The sequence below is a fragment of the Erithacus rubecula genome (assembly GCF_903797595.1).
Source record: "Erithacus rubecula genome assembly, chromosome: 1".
Taxonomy (NCBI): Eukaryota; Metazoa; Chordata; class Aves; order Passeriformes; family Muscicapidae; genus Erithacus; species Erithacus rubecula.
In genome coordinates, this window is record NC_136658.1 from 49,591,570 (window position 1) to 49,608,290 (window position 16,721).

General features: G+C 41.4%; 1 protein-coding gene across 1 annotated transcript in view; it reads right to left on the reverse strand.

Moving 5' to 3' along the window:
• The window catches only part of GPC6 (glypican 6), a gene marked incomplete at its 5' end in the record, with an annotated part of 711,546 nt that extends 701,811 nt beyond the window's left edge, over nucleotides 1-9,735 (reverse strand). Inside the window, one exon of the mRNA XM_079307108.1 lies at nucleotides 9,342-9,735. Within this exon, the coding sequence (XP_079163234.1) occupies nucleotides 9,342-9,735 (394 nt within the window). The remainder of the gene's footprint in view (nucleotides 1-9,341) is intronic.
• Nucleotides 9,736-16,721: the final 6,986 nt, after the last annotated feature.

Consider the following 16,721-nt stretch of genomic DNA (forward strand, 5'->3'; position numbering starts at 1 on the left):
TGATTACAATGAAGTCACACACGGCTTTTAGTATGCTGTCTCAGTAGTCAAAGAAGAAAGAGGCTTTGGAGTTCTCATTCAAAGAACAGTAAAGGACTTCTGAAGATCAGCTTTTAAGAACAAGCTAATCACTGTTTCAGCATTCAGTTTCAGGAAGTCCTTTCTGGCAGTCCTTCCACTTCATCAGCCATGCTACATAGCAAAGACAGGTGTTTGCCTTTAATCAGTGAATATTAGTTATGTTCCAGGTATTCCATTAACAGTGCTTATTGCCTGGCCATAGTCAGCACAAAGACCATCTCTGGGAAGAGCAATGGACAAGGAATATTGTTCCTGTTTGTCACCAATTCAATAAATAAACATCCCCCATGCCATACTTTTAAATACTTTCATTTTTAAATTAGATTTAGATTTTCTGCTCAAAACTACCTAAATCTCTGTTGAGCCAACATGACTTACTTTGCAATTTTGATTTGCATATTCTGTCCTCCCTGCTTTATCTTACAACAGGACTGCTAGCCAAGGATAGACTACTTCACAAAATAAAAACTATTTTATTAAGCAAGGTTTTTCTGAGAGTCATCTTTGGCATCAAATTTTTGAAACTGTTTTAAATATATACATGTTATGCAAAGATTGAACCAGATAAGAATACTGTAACTTACAATGACTCTAACTGGTTAAAGAGAAAATGTCCTGAATGAGAAACTCTTCAAGAGGTATTTTCCATATTTCTCTACAACAAAGATAGTGCTAACAGATAAAATTATATATAGCTATTCTCATTCAAGGAACCTAAATTGCTCATATGCAGTATTAACTTATATGTTGAAGTTGTAAAGCTAAAAGCTAATATCAGAAAACTAAGTATTCATATTTTGTGTTTATGATGTGAATCAATTCTGTGTAACCAAAGAAAAAGCTTCTGTTTGTATTTACAGCTTCTTTCTCTCTGAAACGCTACATCAGCTTAAGAGAAAAGACAGAAAACAGATCAGGTTGAGACTCTGGACACTGCTGTTCACCAGCCTTGCCTTTGATTTGTCACTGCATTGTTTAAGCTTCTTAAGGACAAACACTCATTTAAAAACAAGGGTACTTAGGAACTGGAAGGCTTTTAGAAACTGCTCAACATCTGAAGTCTGATGGCTGACAACTGGACACATAGGACATACAAAGAAGCATTTTTCTGCCTTTAACAATCTTTGTTTCAGTGCTACTGTGATCATAACTGTAAGGCCAAAGGTGCAAAGAGTTGGGCACCCTCAGGTGTAGAAACAATTTGAAACAGGAAAGCAGCAATACATAAAAGTATACAAATATGAGGTCTAACAACCATTTGTCTTCTAACCCCCAAATTCAACATGCCATAAAATCAGCAGACACCCACTAAACTGAATACATTAACTGTAACACACTGTCATGGTAACAAACAAGTTTCCCTAAGGTAGTAAAGTCCTCTTAGTACTTTTTCTCATCCCAGGAAAGCGTTCAGCTCCATCAGTTTTGGAGAAAAGATGACTTTGCTAGTATGGCTTGTAAAGTTGATGGTGATGCAGTTAGAAAGCCAAGCACAGAAGTGGGGACAATAGCCAAGAATGTTCAGCTGCTAATAGTTCCTTCTGAATTATACTTCTAAGAACACTATACTACTGCCACACTACATTTCAGTGACACATGAAAAAAGATGCACAATCTTTCTCTAGAAGTTTCAACAGAATTGTGAGGCGAGGCATCTACCTGAAAGACACCATCAGATTGTAAGCCCCATGTTCTCATCATGACTTGGGTTATACATTCCCACATACCATCTTGAGCAGTTTCAAGATTGGGGTTTTTTTTGGTGGATTTGCTATCAGATCAGTTTTCTAGTTCAGACCAGCATCTCAGAGAAACATTTCCTGAAGATGGGAAACCTGAATTCTGAACTGAAAAGAACTTACAGGAAATGTACACAGGATCTGGCATGAGCCTCCTCGGCCACGTGACCATCAGCCACCACTGCTGTACTTTTGGTAGGATAACTGCACATGAAGATCTGTTCCCCACTGTTAGGCTTCACTTCTTAAAACATAAATCCTATTTAAGAAAGCCATTTTAGTTTTCTGTATTAATCAGTGCTATCAAAGACAAACTCCAAGGTCATAAGGGATACCAACAATAACTCAAAAACCATCCACAGACATTTGACATAAGAAGCATAGTGAGGCATTTACTGACTGTATTTTGCCAGGTCTGAAGTACTTCCACATACCTACACAGTTCTTCAGCCACAGCAGTATCCACAAACATCCATCCACTAGAGCACATCACAATCTGACACCGAGATGAATGAAAACCTCACCCCATGCATTGACTTCCCTCCAAATGCCAGAAAGATGCAGTCTCTACCATGTTAGAAACTCACACATGTGCCAGAGGGACATGGCTAAAAACATCAGATAAATAGGTTGCTACCATTATAAACAAATCAAGAGCTGTGCAGATGGGCAAAGAAACTGTTTCTGGCAACAGAGAAGTCTAATTTTGACCTTCAGGGCAGGTTATAGGACCAACCTATTGCTTAGTCAAGCATCAAGCTTGAACTAATTGGACTTCCCAAACAGTAGGATTAGCATGGTTGACTTAGCCTGTGATCTTTCTGACATATATGAAGTGAGTGAAGTTTTTTATGTGAGGTCCTGTGAAGTTCTGTGTCATGCATATGTTTGCATTCACATGTTGGTCAGATGGGTCCATAAAACAAAATTTCAACCTGGTTTGCAAGCACCTATTCCGCAATGTTCAACTTCTCTAGCTGCTTCAGACCTTAGATGTGAAGCTGCTCCTGGTAAAAGCCATAGCTTTACCTCTGCATGCACACACAAGGACACACAGGGACACTATGTGCAAGTCTGTAAGCAAACTTATTTAATGGCACTACACCGTGTCTGTTAAAAGTAGGAGACACTTCCACTTATTTTGGGGAGATTTGCCCTGCTATTTTAAACTCAACAGGTCAGTGAGCAGGTTCAAGGCTCTGCTGTTTGTCAAGCATGTGTAGAAACTCTTCTTTCAGGAGGAAAAAAAGAAACAGCTCGAGATGCTCAGTACCCTTTACATCTGCTACTCAGCTGGAGACACAGTTAAAAGGCCATTAGGAGCACAAGGTGACAGACCTCACAGGCCAGACAAGCTGGAGAGCAATTTGCTGTTTGCATTAGAAGTATCAGCCCTGGCTGCTCCTTTTTGATGCACTGAGAGCAGCTCCTGTACCCAGCCCTGAAAATCAGGACCAGGATGAAGGTCAGCAGGTCTCCATCCCATCTCAGAGCTGGGATTGTGCTGCAGAGCCTCCCTGCACATCCAGGTTTCACAAGGAGTGGAGGGGATAGCAGCCCTCCCAGCACTACCCACCACCCCTGACTTTGCCACAGACTGCCTCTGCTGGGCGGGTGTCACAGCAGGACCCAAACTGCTGTCACCTGTGCAGTCAGAGGGAACCTCTTCCAGCACATCTTTGGCAGCACCCGTCTCCAAATGTCTGCTGTGTTTCACAATAACTCAACAGAATAGAGTGCTGCTGTTCCACTTTGCTGGAAGGAAAAGGGCACGTTAGCTGAAGGAATCTCGTCGGAGAGAGCTGGTGGTCTTTGTGACAGCCTCCTACAACAAGAGCTAGAAATGTTCTTATTAGGGAAGCTCTTTTTTTTTTTTTTCTGGTTATGTGCTGGAGCTCTAGAGCAATAAGTAGTGAAGAAAGCAAGTCTTGGTTTCAGCAGGTTTTAGGCCTATTTTACACACAGAGGAATAAAGTGCTATGAATTTTACCAGCATATGTTTTCTTGACATCTGCAACACATTTTAAATTCCTTTTGCATCTTATAATGTATTCTCTCTCTTCAGTATAATAACAATTTTGCCTTTAAACACCAACCTTTATATGCTGTTCTTAGGAATTTCTGAAGAAGTGTTAATTCTTTTACACATATTTAAGCTGCTAAAATAATTATGCCTGGTAGCATGAACAGTCAAAACCACGGAATGTGGGTTCCCTTCACAGGGAGATAGCACCCATTAGCCAGGTACAAAAGGGGGCATACAGTCATAGTTCACTAGAAAAGTGATTTCATTTTGCTAATAATGAGAGTGCTGATACTTTGATACCATAATGGAGTTTTAAGCACCAAGCCTGTTATTTCAACTAGAAATTTTAATGTAATTATGCATTTTTACTTTACTAAGCAGAAGGGAAGATTAGTATGCATAGTTTTCTTACATGTATCATGGGGAATAAGACAGAGATCTCCAAGTGATACTGCAAGATGCTCAAGTCATTCAAAAGAAATGGCAGGTAGTAGTTTTAAAGACAAATTACCCAGAAAAGCTTTTATTGTTGATCGCTTGTTATAAGATTTGCCATTTGCAAGTAATTGTACATTCAGCTGAAACTGACCTTTTATGAGAGCCAAGTGGTAATATAAATGAAATGAATATATTCTTTATTGCAGTAATATAAAAAAGAATGGCCTGAGCTTTTAACATAGTGCTTGACCTCTTGTGTCTGAACACCACCTAATCTCAGGAGTATTTCGCAACAGCATATGATGAAACAAGCACTAATACAGCTTTAGAACAGTTTAACACATTAGCACTTAGAAGTGTAGAAAATATTGTAGCTTTAGGTAAGCTTTTTGATTATAAATCAGACTGACAAGAAAAGAGATGATTAGAGACAATACACTGAAGTTCATCATTACATTAATTATTAAAGCATTGCCTTTTGTATTTTAAAGTCCCTCTTTCCAAGATACTCTAGCATAAAGTCACACTGGGAAACTCCAGATGCTGAGATTTAAAATTCTCATTGAAAATTGCATTATTTATAAGCATTAAAAACATGCTATTTCTTCTCAAAGGCCCTGATCTTACAAACACTACCTTTAGGTTTCAGATGTGCATACATAAGTTGTACTCCCTTTATCGGCATCAGTCACACACAAACCTATAAATATAAACAGAGCTGACAGCAAAGACAGATCTTAGGAACACTGCACTTCCTCCTATCTACACCCACATGCCAGTTTATTAACATGCACCATGCACCCACAACTGGAAAATAAGGAAGGCCATAAGGAGAGGTGACCAGAGACTCTTGATGCTGCAATTACCGCATCTGCAAACAGAGGTGAGAGGGGGACACACAATGTGGAGGATATAACTACAACAGTGCTAAAACAAAAAGCAAATACAAAGTTTACATGAAATTCCATGCCAATCTTCACTGCCATCATGGAGATCAGGAGTTTATTAATGTCTAATGGCCCAAAACAAATTCCACAAATTTGCACTGGATATAGTGTTTCTTTTAGTAAGTCTATCTCGTTTTTAACTCTGCTGAGGCAACCACATAAGGGGTCTGTGAATCCTCTTCTACCTCCTGGTCTACAGGCACTTTCTTCTTGCAGATCTCAGTGACAGCAGCAGAGAATCAGTAAAAGAAGGCATTAATGAACAAGTACTTGGATACAGACTCAGTCAGGAGTCAATCTATTAGTGCATTCTAGAGAACAAAAGCGAAACATTCAGAAAGAGTATCTCGGGAACATCTGACATGGACTAATAGCTCCATTGCATGGGTGACTACTGACGTATTATTACTTTGTTGCTATTATTATTATCATTGTCATCGTTGCTGTTGTAATTGTTACCACTTAGCAGCTACAAGCAACTGTGTTGTGTACGCTTGCTCGATTCAGTCAACTCCTCTGTATTATGCCAGTAAAAAGCCTATTCATCAAAGCACAATTTCAAGTGACTCCTGACCTTCAAAATGAAGGGTTTGCTCCTGCTTTCATTTCAGTTACTTTGACTATGGTGACTGTGCTGCCAGACTGTCATCTCGTCTATCATCTGTGCAGGAGAACAAAGTTCACATACTTGTTACACAGCACTTTGAATTCAACATCTTCACTGTTGGATGCTTTACCAGAAGAGTTCTAGTCTTTATCTAAATAAACTGTTATTCAGCAATTAGTAAAAACTCCCCAAACAAAACAAAAAACCCCGTATCCCAACCAAAACTACAACAAACAAAACCCCCACTCTCTATACCTTGGAAGTGAAAGGCACAAAGCAGATACATCCACTACTTTAAACAGTCAGACATTTATTTTCATTCAGAAAATTCTGAGGCAAGGGCACAACCCAGCTTCAGCTTTAACACTGACATTTCATTTTCATGGCTTCCTCTAAGATAATGTAAGTTACCAGAGGCATGGCTGGAGTTAAACAAGTATTCCCAATAGATATGTGCTATGATTTGTTGACTTTCAAATGACAGATTTTTCTACAGCAATACATTTCTTGCAAAGTCCTCAGGAACCCCACGAACACTCATGGATGCTGGGTCATGGCAACCTGAGTCTCACAGCAGAGCTTTTTAACAAGCATGGTACTCCACAGCAGCTCTCAGAGAGGAGGCCTTTACAGGGACAGCCCAGTACACACTGCAAGCTCCTGCTACCTGCCCTGCATATGGCTGAGGCACAGAATTAAGCCTGCAGCAGCATATCAAGGATACTTCAAGTCTTCTTCCTCTGCCCCCCATTCCCAGGTAAAGTTCCTTTATTGAGGACTCACTTTGCTTAGCTATGTCAGAAAACAACTTTATGTGCTGTACTCCAGTGAAGGTCACAGCATCAGAATGCAGTGATCAGACAAGACGTCAGACACAGAAGAATGATTACAAATGCATCCTGTACAATCAAATAGAACAATTTAGCATTGTTGTAAAAGTACAGTGAACAACTGTAGTCACATTACTGCCAAATTCAACATATTTCATGTGCAACAAAATACTGTAGGAAAACTCTCCTTTAAAGAGCAAAAACTGACAACTTTTTAAACCTGTCACTTCTACCTTCTCTATGCAAAAGTGAGTGACAGTATAAATAACGTTATAGAAGTTAGCTAACAAGTCTGTTGCATTGCAGTTCCATTCAACAGAGAGATACCTCTATGTCCATAATCTCTATAATTTAAACATTCTCCACAGCTCTTTATATCACTGCATATGCACTTTGCCCCAATACATACACACTGTCTTCAGTTTATCCATTTCAACAGCTGTAGCTAAAAAACAGCTTTTAAACAAATGACAACAAAAAAAAACAACCCATGACTACTGGTAAATCAAAACACATAAACCACACTGTGTATTGCTATTTATCATCATATTATCAAGACATTGATGCTAAATCTTTGAAAACACAATATTTTTTCAGAAATTTGACTGTAATAAAGTTCTTTGAACCTTCTAAAACAGGAGGCCTTTGGCAGAGCCTTTGACAGACTACACTTGTGTAACACTAACACATTGCTTCCTTAACCAAGTCAGAATGATGGGAAAAGACAGAACGGAGGAAAAGGGGAAAAAAAAAAGGAAAAAGCTTCTTAAACCTGTACATTGATTACTTTAACTACACATCCAACATCGCACCAGGTAGCAAATGCAGAGCTTTAACATTAATATACAGAGCCCATGCTGCATGAACAGCTATTACCCCACCTTGCAGCACTGTACAAGAACAGCAACTTAGAAACACACTTTAAAACAATCCTAGTCTTACAACAACTCACTTGAACAGCTACAAACAGAACTGCTCAAAAGTTGATACACCAACTAGCAGAGAGGAAGATAAACCACAAAGAAAGCCAAACTACTTCAACAGGAAGCCCAGAAAAAATAACTGATACATCCCTAAATCATGTATTTAATCATAAAAATGGATTTACTTATGAAACTGTGGAGTAATTTGGGATTGGACTACTATTGAATATTTAATTACTCAAAGTCTTTCTGTACAATACATATCAACAGAAACTTGTAAAGGCTGGACTTACTTAAAAGTTTAATGTCGACCTTGCACTGTAAAGATATGAAACAATAAAACTTCTCTGTGAGCTGAAAGCAACAAGTGTTTACCCAAAGTTATTAGAAGTCTGAAATTTACTGGAATTTCTTTTTTTAATGGAGGGTATCCTACCATTCTGTCTGAAAGCAGCTAGTGTAATAGTGAGCAAAGGGAAAGCATGACTGCATATTCAAAGGATCTCCTGTGGCTCACAGGAGAGATTTCATGATTTCATATAACTGATGAGCAACCTGAATATAAATTACAGGGAAAAAAAGTACAGACAGACCAGAGAATCAGCAAGCCTGAGGGATGAAGGTGCAACATGGAACAAGCTTCCCCGTATCTTTGTGAAGTACAGCCTCGCTGTCCTGAGATTTTCCACATTTATCATTCCTCATGTAAAGTGCTAAATGTTGCACAGTGAATAACTGTGGCATTATTTCACCTCCAGGAAGATAAATCTACTGCTTCCAACTTTTAAGAGGAAGCGAGCAAGCCGAGGAGCATCTAATTCACTCTAAAATAGCAGGACCTAACAGCAAAGTGCCAGTGGCGAAGCATAAACCTTTCCTGAGGGCTCAAGCAGTCCGATTTAAGCAGCCCCGGCTCATACCCTCACGTATAACAGCTCTCTTTTCGTGGTGCTCTCTGACTGCTAAATGAGTCTCAGCCCCAAACGTATTTTTATTCATTCAGTCTTAAAGACTCAATACCGATAAGGTTGTATGGAAAAGCAGGGAAATAGAATTACAACACAAAACCGTTCCCAACACCTTCGTGGGCGGATTGCGATGTAACCTGTTGTAGGCATGTTTCAGCAGAAGGAAGAGTCAAGTAACAGGCTGCCGGGCGGGCGTGTGTGATGTGTGTGGGTGCCTCTCCCCGGCAGCCGGTGCTCCGCTCGCTCCGTGCTGCGGCGGCGGCGCCTCCAAGGGGCGACCCGCCCGGCCCGGCCCGCGGAGCGCTGCGGAGCGCGGCGCACCAGGGCTGCCCTCCCCGCCCTCCTCCTCCTCCTAGCCGCCTCCTTCCCGCCTTGTACCCGCGGCTGAAGGCAAAGTTTTATCCCCGCACAGGGCGGCAGCCACTGCGGACCTGCCCGCTGCCTCTCGCCGCCCGGCTGCAACTCTCAAGAAGTTTCAGCCAGGGAACAGAAACGCGGCTGAGCCTGCCTGCGTCCCCGTCTTTCTCTCACAATTTTTTTTTTTATATATTTTTTTTCTTTTACCCCCCACTCCCCTAGTTTCTGTATTTATTTAATCTTTATCTACACGCACACAGCTCCTCAGGGAAGCCCCCGGGTGCCACCGGGGCCGCTCCGCTCGGCGCACACCGCCCGATCCCCGGCCCCGCGCCGCTGGGGCGTGCGCGCAGCCCGGCGGCGGCAGCACCGACCCAGCTCCGCCGCCCCTGCCCGCTCCCCGCCGCGCCCGGCCCCGTCCTTACCTGCGATCTCCTGGTAGGGCACGCTGGCCAGGCTGAAGCCCTTGGCGCTGTACGCCTGCCGCACCTCGCTGCAGCTCCGCGCCTTGCCCTCGGTGCCCGCGGCCGGCAGCGCCGGCAGCAGCAGCAGCAGCAGCAGCAGCAGCGGCAGCAGCGGCGGCGGCGGCGGCCCCGGCAGCGGCGGCCCCGGCAGGGCGCAGCGCCGCGCAGCCCCCCGCGCCGCCGGCATGGCGCGGAGCGCAAGTCCCGCGGGCCGCGCAGGAGCCGCGCCGCCGCCCGCGCCGCTCCGCCGCGCCCCCGCCGCGCCCCCCGGCTGCGGGGGCGGCCCGGGAGCCCCCCGGCCGCCCAGGCAAACTTTTGCGAGGCGGGGGGGAGATGGGTGCGCACACGCACACATGCGCGCACGGCGGGCGCAGGAGAGCGGTAGCCTTGTCCCTCCGGCTCCTTTTCCAAACGCAGAGCGCTCGCCCCACGCCAAAAGAAAAAAAAAATATTAAAAAACCAAAACCACAAGCAGTTACCCCACAACCAAAAAAGAATAAAAAAAAAAAAAATAGAAAAAAAAAAAATGGAAAAAAGGCAAAGGAAAAAAGGAGAGTAAAAATCTGTCTGTAGCTCGTGAAGATTGAAACCGCGGGCGCGTTGCTGCGAGCGGAGTCCCGGGGCAGCGTCAGCGCAATCCGCCGCGGAGCCGTGCCTGCCGCCTCTGCCAGGCTGGATGGAGGCGGTGGGGAAAGCAGCCGGCGTGGGGATGGACTGGACAGCGGCTCGGAGCGTGCCTGTGCCTCTGTGTGTGTGCGGTGTGCGTGCGTGTGGTGCACTCGATGCGTGTGCCTGTATTTACGGGAGCCGGGGAAACCTCTGCTCCGCGCAGCGCTGGAGCAGCCTCCGGAGCCAGGCAGGGAGAAATCCTGGAGACAAGACACAGCGAGGGAGAGCCGCACATGCACACACACACACACACACACACACACACATACAGAAACGTGCTACATATTGCATCGCCGAAATACTGAATACAGGAGCAGAAAGCAAATCCTGGCGTGGATCGCTGTTTGCTGGCAGAAGGAAGGAAAAGCACCCTCAGCCCCGAAAACTTCCTCCTCACCACAAATCCAGCTGCTCCTAGACCCAAAATTGCAAATTGCCTTCTAGCAAGACGTCAAAAAGGTACTACTGCTCGGCAGTACTGGTCTCTGTAGTACCAGGGTTGGACTGGACACATTAAATACTTTTTCCCCATTAATTATTATTTGTTGCACACATAAATACCTGAGCTGACAAGCTAGAATGAGATTACTCCATCGCCTAAAGGAAAGAGGAAAGGAAAGATGTTTCTGTGTATCACACAAAGAATGAAAAAACAAGAAAGATAGTCCTTGACCTGGATAATTCGTGCCAACCTAGGACAGGAGAGCAGTGGAACAAAACCATAAATTTCCTTTCTCCAAATGAGCATCTGCAAAAAACTGAATGAGGGAAGTGAAGAAAATTCCTGCAAGGTGAATGAGTCTTGGTTTGGAGAGAGAGAAAAATATTCTGTGAAGTATTTGATAGCAAAATCCAAATTTATGGCTTTAAAAGATACTTCAGTGTTTTTTATGAGTACGGTAGAGAACTTGTAGAGCTTGTCCAAAGTATAGAGAGATGTCAGACACAGGATGAAATGAAGAAGGCCCAACAGAAGAAATAAAAGACCATGAACTTGAAGACCGAGTTATAAATTAGGAGCCACAGAGCAGTACCATGACAGTATCATAATTCAAGATACTTTCAAATTTAGACAGAAATTACTAGGTGTCAATACTGCTTCGGTGTCACATTGGCTGCAGTGTTAGTTTTGGGTCTGGGCCAGTGTATGCAGCCTGGTCCCACCTGGTGCTGTGTGTTCCTGTAGCCTCCCTTCCTGTTTTGCCTCTCCCACATTGTCATTCCTGATTCCCTCTCCTTTCCCCCTTCATTCCCAACCGAGTGGTGATGCTCTGACACTGCCTGTGCACACAGCAGGTAAGCAATGTTTGTGTGAATTCTAAGAGTGTCAAGTGCTACCACTCAGCCTCTTCCACCAGAGGACAGGATTCAAGTAGACCACCTTGTAACAACCTACAAATAGAGAACTCAGTGTCTTACCAGCACACTGCAAATAACAAGCTGTTTGTACATGTTAGTGTCCCGTGTTAGTGAAAAGTTAGACAAGGTTTGTATATTTACTGTGCTGAAAAGTTTTGACAGATCTGTATGTAAGATTTCAGGGTGTGTGAGATACGTGAAAGATACACACAGCTCACCCTAAGATCGGATCAGAAGGGTGTTACAAATGTTCCTTATTTCTTCTGGGTTGCTCCAACAATCTTCTGTGCCGTGGTCAAAGCCAAGCATTAGTTTATCACATATTGAGCATGACACACTCCCCCACAACCCAGTCTTCTTCAGTGCTTCTCCAACCCACAGGAAAGTTAGTTGACACAGATTCAAATATGCAAATAAGAAAATCAGCAAACTGTTTTGAAGTGCACAGATCATCATAAAAGAGCAAAAAGAGATTAATTCAGGGGTGCCTCTAGGTAATTTTTTAAAAGAAAAATGTAAATCTGCCAGAAAAAAACAAATGGAGCATGTTCACCCCTGCATTTTTTGTGAATACCAGTTGAATTCATACCATTGTTAGTATAATTAGCACTTTTACATAAGACAATGACAGCATGATACAACCTTTATATAACATGGGAAACTTGCTAAGAGAAAGTCAGGCTCAGTTCCACTTCTGAATCCTACCTCAGATGCAAGTGGCCTAGACAGCCAGTTGTGCTGTAGTCCTGAATGTGGAAGGAATGCCTGACTCTCCCAGGAGCTCACGTTTAAATACAGGTAATTCTATGGCTTCAAAAAATCTCCTGCTCATCACATGGGAGAATCATTGTGTGTTCTCAGTATGCATGTAATTAATTTTCTACAAAGTGGAAGAGCTCCAAAGAAAGCCCAGGTCGGAATGCATTCTAAGCCAGTGGCTTTAGCAATCCCTTAGAAACATAACACCTTCTGCCAGGCACATCACAGGCTAAAGCTCTCCTATTTCAGGACTCACACTAGGAGGCTGTTTGAGGTGGTCACATCATACCCATCCTTTTCCAGCTGAGCATTGTAAATAAAACTGTAAATTGGTGTTTCATAACTCATGACAAGACCTCTAACTATATTTTAAAGCCTTTTTTCCTTCTCCTTGACATAGTGATTAGTGTCCTGCAACTTAAAGCATTCTCTGGCCGAGTTGGACTTGATTTTGAGTTGGTGTGCTTTGGTGAGGGAGCTTAGACCAATAAGTTTTTGGGTAAAACGCTGGCTTTTCCTACATTAATTTTGGGTAGGAACACTTTTCAACAACTCAATTCATTTGCATAAGCATGAAAACAAAACTTTTTTATATGGAACTTTTTTATATGAACTTTTTTATATGGAGTATTTTGATCACCAGGGAAAGTTTTTGTGTCTTTTGTATTTCTCTGGAAAGATATAATAGCACTTAAAAATAAATTTTTAATGTTTTTCATACTTGGCAGTCAGACTGAAAATCAATCTTTTACCCTCTTGGAGAGTCTCCTTCATCAAACACATTCAACGAGGTAACATAGATGATTGCTTAAAAGAGGACTTAGCCATGCATCTGCTGGCCAGGTTTACCTCAATTGGGCTTTTATTTTTTTTCCTCAGTTGTTCCAAATAGGTGTTCATTTCAAGTTCTACCAACTGATTTTTTTGCAATTTTTTTTTCCTAAAGATCTGCAAAAAATGTAGAAGGCATGATTTTTAACCTTTGTTTCCAAATACTTCTATAAAAAATTAATTAAAACCAAAAATTCAGAGCCAATCATAATAAAAAAACATCATTAGAAAGTAGAGCACCAGCCAGCATTATTTCCTTCACCTGCTGGAATGCTCTGCCTCACATGGCTTAGACATGGTGTGCAGTAAAGGACTTATGGAATCTCTAAACAGGAAGGGAAAAAAAAGTATTGAGTTGCTGAATCATTTGCAAAGCAGCCATCATCTTGGTGGAAAAACCCTTTTACAGATCTTAAACATTATAGTGTGTAGTCCATAGGCATGAGATTGAGATTGTACAAGAATTTTTTGCTCCTTTTTTCATGTTTTTGAGTTATTTCCCTTTAGAAACAGGATAAATGATGTTCCTTTGAAAGATACACTGATTTATTTTCAGGTGTTACCAAAAAACTCTCCTTGTTGTCATGGGTATTAAGAGGACTGCATAGACAAAAGCATCTTTCACCTGACTTGACAATAAAGCTCTGGCAAATGTCAAAAAGCTCCATAACTCAGCTTCAGAAAAAAGAGAAGCTGACTTCTTGATTCTCCATTAAACTTATGCTCTCTGTAGATTTGCAGCTTGGATTTCTAGCAAGAATGTTTCACTGGTTGAGGAAATAACCACTAAGATTCTTAGATGTCCAACAGAATTTTTGTTGGTGGAGGGCTCTGATGTTCCAGCTATTTCTGCAGGCAGACAACTGCCTCTGTACACACTGCCAGCCCCTGCACCACTGCAGATGCTCTGGGGGCAGGGGGCTTACAGGATCTTGCCTTAATTTTAGAGGAAGATCCATCACACACAGGTTGCCAAAGTATTTAATGTATAGAACATGCTCTTGATACTGAGGAGCAAGTCACTCACACTCCAGGCTCTGCATACCAAAAGGGAAATCCAAACATGCTCCTTTTGCCATAAAACCATGGGGACAAATATGGATGGACTTGTTTTCTTTTTTTAGGTCTACAGTGTCTACTCCAGGTGGATGATGTTCTTTTAAAGTCCAGAAATAGTTAAGTACATGGTAATGAGGTAACACTTTGATTGAGACTGAGCTCTGTGTTTGTTCCAATAAAACTTTCCAAAGAGCAATTCAATAAAGGCATACATTGCAGCATCAAAAAGTGCCTTTTAACTGACTTTTCATGTTCTGTCCAGAGCATTTATAGGAAAACTTTCTTCACATAGCACTGACTGCTTTTTCTTATCAGTCTGTGCTAGAAGGGGGAACTGGGTTTTTTCCTTGTACTGAATTGTATTTGCTGCAAAATTAATGCAAAGCCCAGTTCTTTCCAAAAAGTGAGCTCCAGAGGCACAGGTGTGAAAAACTCATCTTGCTCTAGAAGTTGCACTCAAAAATAGAATTGTCAACACAGCTGCTAGGTAAGTCCTCTTAGAAAAGGTTTTCAGATTCCTGGCCAAGAAAAGAGACCTGCTAAATATACAGAATAATGAAATATGACTAGCTTTCTTTCTTCTGAAAATTTTCAGAGACAGAAGGCAAAAAATGATCTAAGATTCCATATGCTCACTTATGCATAATATAGGAGGTTTAGGCTCCCATAAAAAAGGTTTATAAGTGGTAATCAGTGATGTCATATTAATTATAAGCAACAAGCAGTAGTGGTTGCTCTTGAAATCTGCAGGCTATGCTATTTTGAGTAAATAGCAGCTTTTAATATTAGCTGTTCATTTTATGAAACTTTTGTGAACAAATATTAGAAGTTTATGTGCAGCAACTGAATGGGTAAGTCAAAATATCTGGACAGAACCATCACTCCTTTCAGATGAGGATTACAGCAAACAATCTAGGTCTGTTGTTCATAGTAATAATTTTTTAAATATATTTTTTCGATCTACTTATTTAAAGCAGTGCTATTTAATCTGCCTAAACCTGGATATATAAAAGACTGAACTACAGAGTACACTGAAGCAAAATCACAGAGTTTACAATATTCAATTTGCAATAAATTATCACTAGAAAAAAACTTAGCTTTATTTAGATCGTAGTCCTGAGTAACACAAAAACCCACAGGTATCCATTGGTGACAATTTTCATTCATACTGTATCAATTTGCAGTATCATTTTTTTTTCTGTTCAGCTGAAATTTAAGGCAATAATTTGCAATAGACAGAATATGGACATTACTTCTGATATAAATGTACAGCATAATATATGCATTAAAGCTGTGAATATAAGGTTTATAGTTTTTAAATTACCATTTCCGAGCAATGTGTTTAAAAGTATATGATATGTTCTCTGACAAAGATCAAAGGGCTTAATATATTTTGTAAGTTACAGCTATAATGATTGCATTTGCAAAAGCTGTAATTTACTGGTCTATTTCCATAATGAATGGGAGCCTAACGAGTCACACAAGCTGACACATTCAGCAAAAATACGGGACATCTTTGACTTGACTTGGAATATGTATTATGATAATAGCTGCAGTTTTACTGGAGAGCAAATTTTCCTTTATTTCTTAGAATGCTTACCTTGTCAGTCTTCCTGGGTATTTTAGTTTTCTAAACCAAAATGTGTTTTAGGAATATCAGCAAATGAAGGGTGGGAGGAGGTTTCAGTGATGCATTAATTCATGTAAACATACATGTTCTTGAAGGCTGTGAGAGAAGAAAAGCCACATTCTTAGGTAAAGACAGGCAAGAAATGTGAGGAAGAAAGGAAGACACATCTCAGGCACAGTAATATAATTTCACTTTCCTTGGTGAAATAATTCCAAATGGAATAATTCCAAGTGGAATTATGTCATCACCTTGTTGTCATGCAGTGGGCATGACATGTCATGATCAAAATTGAGTATTGTAAAGCATGTAAATTAATTGCTACTAATTAATTGCTTTCCTGTGGAAGTTTAATACAGATTTACGTAGGACCATGGGGAGATTAGACAAAGCAATGGAAAATAAATATCCAAAAATTTCTAAATACACAGCTAACTTTTGGCTCAGGAATAACTTCAGCAACCAAATGGTCAAGATGAGAATTGATCCGTAGAAATTTGCCCTTTCCTGTACTGTCCATTGGCATGTACTTTGAGCCTCTACTGGAGAAGGAACAGCCTGTTAGGTCTACCCTCTGGTCAGAGCCAATGCAACCATTCAGATGTTACATTCTTAATTTGGTTTTGATCTTAGGTACCTAGAACAGAAGATAACCTAAATATAAAGTAAATTATATTTTCTTTGGATCTGGAAAAAATGTGACAGTTTATGAAGTGTCTTCAATGAATTCAGAGCTCCAGCAGGAAGCAGTGCAATGTTCCACTAAAAGTGCATCCCTTGTAAATCCCTCATAAACCTCCAGTTTGCCAACTACAACCTGCAATTGTTACAGAGGTTGTCAAAATCTATCCTTCTTTCCACTTCCCACAGTCAGAGCAGTTCACAGGAATTACCATATTCTACAATATCACTGGCTGGACAAATACAGCCACTTCCTTCTAAAAGTGTGTTTTGCTTCATGGGAAAGCACTGTTTCTCCCTCTCATCCCTCCTTCTCCAGTCCCCCTGACTTGTTACTGAGTGGTGCTCCATGGACT